This window comes from Arachis ipaensis, chromosome B05 (assembly GCF_000816755.2).
Source record: "Arachis ipaensis cultivar K30076 chromosome B05, Araip1.1, whole genome shotgun sequence".
NCBI lineage: Eukaryota > Viridiplantae > Streptophyta > Magnoliopsida > Fabales > Fabaceae > Arachis > Arachis ipaensis.
In genome coordinates, this window is record NC_029789.2 from 137,680,998 (window position 1) to 137,688,675 (window position 7,678).

General features: G+C 31.9%; 1 protein-coding gene across 2 annotated transcripts in view; it reads left to right on the forward strand.

Annotated features, from left to right (window-relative positions):
- Window positions 1-2,376, forward strand: part of LOC107644382 — a 15,416-nt gene extending 13,040 nt beyond the window's left edge. For both annotated transcript variants that reach the window (XM_021102957.1, XM_021102956.1), the window contains 4 exons: window positions 178-267; window positions 359-439; window positions 698-1,382; window positions 1,607-2,376. In XM_021102957.1, the coding sequence (XP_020958616.1) occupies window positions 202-267; window positions 359-439; window positions 698-1,354 (804 nt within the window). In that variant the 5' untranslated portion in view covers window positions 178-201 and the 3' untranslated portion in view covers window positions 1,355-1,382; window positions 1,607-2,376. The remainder of the gene's footprint in view (window positions 1-177; window positions 268-358; window positions 440-697; window positions 1,383-1,606) is intronic.

Here is a 7,678-nt window from a genome sequence, read left to right on the forward strand (position 1 = left end):
CCCCCCCCCCCCCCAAAAAAAAAATTCCTCGCCTTTTTTATGAACTTTTGAAGTCTAGTATGAAATATCTATTCTGATGTTATGTTAAAAACGCCCTTTTTGCATATATATATTGTTCTTTTTCCTGTAATTTATTCTTATCTGGATGTTGAAATTGTGGTTATTTTATATTTGCAGCATGGATATGCTGTTATTGATCTAATGAACCTTTGTCCTTCAAAAATTGAGGATTTATGCTTGGCTAAGTTTCTTTTGGTAGTCATCCAGGTACTTCTGATCTTACATGTGATTCTTTTTTCCTTTCAAACTTCTACCTTTTTAAATAAGCTTGTAATTGTGGTATAACTTCTTGTTTCAGTTTATCTCTCAAAGGCAGAAGCAAATCAGAGGTAGTGCTTTGAAATTGCTGATGGAGTACATTCGAACATTTCCTTCCAAGGTACCTATACTTCTAATATATTACTCTGTTCCTTATAATTGGAACAAGTTTATTGGTTATTGCCTTAAGCCCTTAACTGCACACAAGTCTGAGAGATTTGTCTCCGAGTATTACTAGTTTTTCTTTTATTAAATTTTTATTTTTAACTTTTTAAAAGAAGAAACTTTATTGCTTTCAAACACATTAGCATTTTAGCTTAAAATAGTTCTTGAACTTCAAAATTATTTACTTCTTATTTTATCCCCATTTATCTTGTAGAACTCTCTTACAGCGGCAGGTTGTTACCTTTGCCCCGATCCGGGTTCCAGAGGGTCCAGAATCCTGGTTTGCTGTTCTGTTGATTGTAATGCACCCATAAAGTTGGAATTTTTCGAGTCATGCTCTCATGGAGGAAAGGAGCATGGTGCTACCATTGAGTTGGGAAAAATTATAGAGGCCAAAAAATCATATGCAAATAATGTGGTTCCAGATGCATCAGATGTCCACTTTTTGGATGTGAATCCCGAGTTTGTTTTAATAGAAGCCAAAAGACTGAACATAATCAGTGAGTCAACTTATAAGAGCATTCTTGCATTGCAAAAGGAAGAAACTGATCGCTTCAGGTCCAAATCTGAGGTCATTGCTAATTCTGGATCGACGAATGAAGCCGAAAGTTTTAGTACTTCTGTAAAATCTCTTCGGCAAAGGCAGTTCTGTTACTTCATGGATCGATTCATCCTCACATGGAAGTTAGACGATAAATTTGACGGAGATTCACTTTCTGACATAGTTGATTATGGTGTTGATTTGGGTGGGGAAAACTGGAACTTTTGTTTCACTTCATGCGTAATTGGACCTAATAAGGTTCTTGAAGTGCGGCACATGGTTGAATCTGATTGGCTGTATTTAGCGGAGGAGCCTGCCTGTTCTCGTTAATCAACAAGGACAGTTAGCAAGCATTCCAGTAAGTTGATCTGTCTTTAATATCACCTTAATGGCACAAAACACTTGACTTGTTTCCAAATTCATTTTCCGGTGTTTATTTTACACATGAAAATTAATGATTCTTATTTCTTAGCAGTTATTGTTCCTAGATAATCAGAAGACATTTAGTTCATATCTATAATGTTTAGCTTCGTAATCAGCACCTGTCTTTGGTTTCTAACTATGCATTCTTCGTTATTTCAGTGTGTCAATTTCAAGCATTGCCCTTGCTTGATGGTGGATGTGGAATTTAAACCAAAAATTCCACTTGGGGGAGGTCATAGCTCATTCATATAACAAAATAGTGACCACGACTTTTTGAAATTAATGTTGGTTAATCCATCTTTGGTCCCTGGAAATTTCAAGTAGACAAAAGGGGAATGTCAGATTGCAATTTTGAAGATGTGGTCATGGAATCACTTCAATCTGACTCTTACCAAAAGTTAAGGGGATGCATGATCTTTGGCTAATAGATATGGTACTATCCAAACTCCAAAGGATGCACGCCAATTATCTGGTACAGAATATGGAGATGATCAGAATATTCCAAGTACCTTATAGTCTTAGAGTTGACTCAGTTTTCACATTTTCAAGCATCACACAACCACACAAACTTGGTAAAGTGGGGAGTGAATATTGTTGCAGAATATGGGGTTTTGTTGTATCCAAGCTCTATTAAATGGGGAAAGTACATGCTTAGATTGTGGCTGTTTTGTTCCTTATGAAAATGATGAGGAGATAAACCAGCTCCCACTTCTGTCCTTTTGTGAAGGGCTAAGCTTTTGCATCTTTGATGGGACCTACTGGAAATTGTGGAGCATCTCTTCTATAAAACCTTATTGTATATTTACCTAAAATTTGACCATTTGACATTTAGATTAAGTTTGTAATTATATATTACTGTATGAGTTTAAATTATCAAAAAGCTTCTCGCAATTAGAAAGAAACTCTAAAGCCCATATTCTTGTATTTAGCCATGGAAAGATATACGCATGGCCAGAGGTCCAGAGCCTTGTGTAAGCTTAGGGAGTTAGTTAGGTTTGGAGTTACAAATTTTCCCTCAATTTTATTTTTCTTTGCTGAATTTTGTTTCTAGTTATCCACGGTATTTCACAACCCGACAGATTAAGTACTAATTCGTTGTGGATCTGATATTTATTTAAGGGGTTTGCTGATCAATGAGTTGTTCCATACACAAAGTGAGATTCTAAGCTGCCAATGAGTTATTCTATCACAAAGTGAGATTCGAATTTTCGACACTTATTTATTTTTCTATGCTGATTTTTGGGATATTAAATAAGCTAAACTCCAACCACCAACCAGGAAATAATTAGGCTTTCGATTTTCCTTTTCTTTGGTTGATACAGGAAATAGTTAGGCTTTCGATTTTCCTTTTCTTTGGTTGATTATCAGACAAAATTACATATCCAAAAAAAAAATACCATGCAATGTCTTAGTTAAGCGGTAATAATCTGTCTTGCAATAGATGCATTGGGGTTCAAGATAGATGCATTGGGGTTCAAGATTTGGCTATGATCAGCCGTGGCTGAAACTCTTATGGGGTGTGTGGTTCAATTATTATTTTATTATTCAAATTCCATTCCCATGAGAATCAAATATACCCAAGAGGAAGGTGGGAATTGAAATGATGGTATTTTGATTCTAAATCAAACTTGTTTGAAAATAGCTTTTCAAACTTTGAATCAAACATGAGAATATGATATTCCCATCTTAAAATTCCTAGAAATTATTTATAATTTCTCCAACCACACACACTCTTAGTGTTAAGTATGTGAGTGTATAATATATTTATCATAGCAATATGAAGAAAATATTTGTTATAATAAAATGGAAAATTGTCACATTTCTACTACAAGGTACTTGAACTCAATAAGCCTAACCAAGTAGGCACAATTTATTGTATCTTTCACACCTATAGTTATCTGATGGGAAAACTCAAGCCATCTGAAATTCTGAATGAACTGAAATAGATTATGATGAAAACACAAGAAACTAGTTGTTGTTGCTGCAGTTGGATCAAAACCTCTCATGAGTATGAACTTGCATTCTCTTTAAGTATGAAAGGTTTGTTGCTTTCAGAATCAAGAACAACTGAGCAAGATATGTGATGTGTATGTTTAGACGAACCTTGTCTCCTTTCATATTCATATACACCCTTCGCAGCTCCTGATAGTATCGATGGAAAATAGTTTTGAGAAACTTAGTTTCTTTATTTTTAGTCCATAAAGAAACAAATAGTGTTATTTTAAAAGAAAAAAAAGCTAAAAAATTGTTTAGGTTTGATATTCGGATATTAATTAACTGGTGGAATGTATGAAAAGCATAACTTTTGTAAATAAAAAATGCTATTTACTCATTCAAATCAACTATTAAAATTAGTCATTCTGTATTTGTATATAAATATATATAGTAATTTAACTCATTTTTAATATATATTTTTATATTTTTATGTGTATTTTATATTAATGATTAATTTTAATAGTTGATTTTAGTATATAACTAACATAATTGTTAGTTTGTAAATAGAACATATTAAAAAAAGTTCAAGAGTAAGGAGACTAGATGCACGGTAATAAATCGATAATTCGAATGTGGTGTTAAATTAAGTGAACAAATATGATTTTGAAATATTTATATATCAATTAAAAAATCATAAGTAAATTAATGTTTTATATAACAGCTTGCCAATAGTAATTGTGACATACTAATTAATAGGATTTTTTTTTTGGTCATAAATTAGTATGATTAAAGTTGTTGTCACGAGTCGTAACTTATTTTATTTTATGAAAGAACATACCATTAATTTATTTAATGAAAGAATCTACCATTACTAAGCCAAAACCAGGATCAATCAAAATAAAAAAAAAATGGAAATCAAGCTGGGTGTAGAAGAATCACACAAAAATATAGTATTGACAACTTTTCGATCTTTAATTTTTTTTTACCGCAACTTAGCAAATCAAAGACTAATTCGTCACATATTAGAATTTCATTTTAAGATTTGTCATTAACCAATGAGTTGTTTTATGTGCAAGTGGGATTCGAACTCCAACAATTATTTAAACGGATTAGTGAGCTATTAGATGAATCAAGTGTTAGAATTTTTATTTTAATTATGGTCTAATTTGTTAATATAAAAATTAGTTTGGGTGGTGTTGTAATTATTAATTAATTATATTGGCAGTTAGTCTGTTCTTTGATGGAAAGAACACGACTGTTCATAAATTTTATAAAGTTTGGGTCCCCAATTCAGATTACACAATAACAAACAAACACACTTTGATTCCATCTGAGTTTGTGATTCAAGAATTGGAAGTTTCCAAATTAAATCAAAGAATTTATTGGCAATGGCTGGAGATACGTTACTAATTTTATAGAATATCTAACATGTGGTATCAGAGCCTGGTTGTCTCTGTCTTACCATTTCAAAATTTAATTACTGTACATCATTTTGATAAATTATTTTCAAAGAAGAATGTATAGTATGAATTTTGAAATAAGTAAGTAAAACCATTGAAATTAAAGTTGACGTACCATAAGAAGAGGGAATAATAAATAATATTCCCAGAATGAATCTTCTAAATTTGTGTCAGAGTTGTTCTTCATAATAGTATAATTTTCCATGATTCCCATAAATTTTCTTATTCTTGAATATAAATAAAAAAGGAGAGAAGAAGAAAGGGAAGACGGTGGAAGAGAGAAGACAGAAAGAACTTGTTTCAATTGATGAATTTTGTTTATTATATAACATTGAATGGTAAAATAATTGTCCACTAGATCATCTTCACTTTTGTTATTAATCATGTTATTGAATTTATTTATTTAATGATTATATTTGCATGCAATATAAATTCTTCCGCTGCATATCATATTGTGATTAATATATGATTTATTGAGGAGTAGCCACAACATTCTTGATAATAATTATATTTAAAGAAATCACATAAATATTAATATGATATATTTATAATTGTTGTGAACTATATAATAAACTTATCCACAGGAATTTATTATGTTATTCACATATAATTAGATTGAAATAGAAAATATTTCTTACTTCTTAATTAGCCTACAGGTATTAAGAAGTAGTATTTTATTTTCTAGTTTTAATACTTCAGTTAATATAGTGAATATTATGTGTGTTAAAATCTTTGTCCACAGGTAGATTTTAATGACACTATGATTCATATTTATTTTGATATGACTTGCATTGGCATGTATTATCATATATTATAGATTTTGATGTGTCTATTTAAAGTTGAGTAATGTTAGCATGATTTATTATTTGCAGCAGTAATGATATCTGAAACTGTATCTGAAGTTCATTTGTTAAGTAGTGACAACTATAAAGAATGGAAAGATAAGATTCTCTTTCACTTAGAGTGTGCAGACCTTGACTATACTCTTCGTAGGGAAGAGCCTCCGATACCTATTGATGCTAATTCTCAAGTCGAAGTAGCATTATACGAACGGTGGAAGAAATCCAACCGTTTAAGTATGATGTTCATTAAGTCTCGTATTTCAGCTAGTAGTCGAGGTTTAATTCCTAATTGTAGGAATGTCAAGGATTATATGAAGGCTATTGATGAACAGTTTGAGTCTTCTAGTAAGGCACTTGCAAGCACCCTAATGGCACAATTGTCATCTATGAGACTTACCGGCATAAGAGGTGTGCGTGAACACATCATGAAGTTGAGAAACATTACAGCACAACTGAAAGTTTTAGAGGTTGAGATCTCTGACTCATTTCTAGTGCATCTTATTCTGAATTCTTTTCCCGCCCAGTACGGACCATTTAAGATTTCTTATAACACACATAAGAAAAAATGGTTCATTAACGAATTACTGGTGATGTGTGTGCAAGAGGAATGAAGGTTAATTCAGGAATTTGGTGAAAGTACACTATTAGTGACAAATGAGAATGGTAAAAAGGAAGCTCATAAGAAGAAAGGAAAGGGTATTGTATCCCATCCTATGAAGAAAGAAGGTGCACGATGTTTCTTTTGTAAAAAGAAATGACACATGAAGAAGGAGTGCTCAAAATTTAAAGTTTGACTTTAAAAGAAAGATACTAACCTTTGTGATCTTATTCCTTCAGTGTGTTTTGAATCTAATTTTGTTGAAATATGTCATGACACTTGGTGGATTGATTTTGGTGCTGAAATTCATATTTCAAATACCATGCAGGGTTTCATAAGGAAAAGGAAACCGATAGGAAGTGAATTGAGCATCTATATGGGCAATTAGATGTGTTCACGTGCGGAAGCTATTGGAACATTTAGGCTTGTATTAAGTACTGGTTGTATTTTAGATTTAGAAAAAACTTTTTATATTCCAGATTTTTCTAAAAATTTGATTTCTTTATCTAAGCTTGTAAAACAAGGATTATGTATAAATTTTTACGATGATTCTGTTGATATTATTAAAAATTTTAATATTATTGGACGTGGTACTTTAATTGGTGATTTATTTAAAGGCCATTTAGCTAATAATGTTCCATCCAGTCTTATGGTTATGCATGGTAATGGTATGAATGAAAAATTCTCCATGTTGTGGCACCGAAGGTTGGGACACATCTCCATTAAGAGAATGAAAAAAATTAGTAAGTGATGAAATTCTTGAACCTCTAGATTTTACTAATTTTGATACTTGTGTGGATTGCATTAAGGGAAAGCAAACCAAAAAATCTCAAAAAGGTGCTAAGAGGAGTTCTGACATATTAGAAATAATTCACACTGACATATGTTGTCCTGATATGTCGTTAAGTGGTCAGAAATACTTCATCTCCCTTATTGATGATTATTCACGATATATGTATCTTTATATGATTCATAATAAATATGAGGTATTAGACACTTTTAAAGTTTATAAAGCTGAAGTAGAGAAACAATGTGAAAATCAAATTAAGATCGTGAGATCAAATAGAGGTGGAGAATTCTACGGAGATATACCGGAAGTGGACAAGCACCTGGTCCATTTGCAAAGTATCTTCAAGAGCATGGTATTGTGGCACAATACACCATGTCTGACACACTAGATCAAAATGGTGTAGCTGAAAGAAGAAATAGGACTTTGTTGGATATGGTGAGGAGTATGTTTAGCAACTCCAATCTTCCTTTATCCTTGTGGAGTGAAGCCCTTAAGACAGCCACGTATATATTAAATAGAATTCCAACAAAGGCAGTTTCTAAAACGCCATTTGAGTTGTGAAAAGGTTGGAAACTTAGTTTGAATCATATTCACATATGGGGTTGT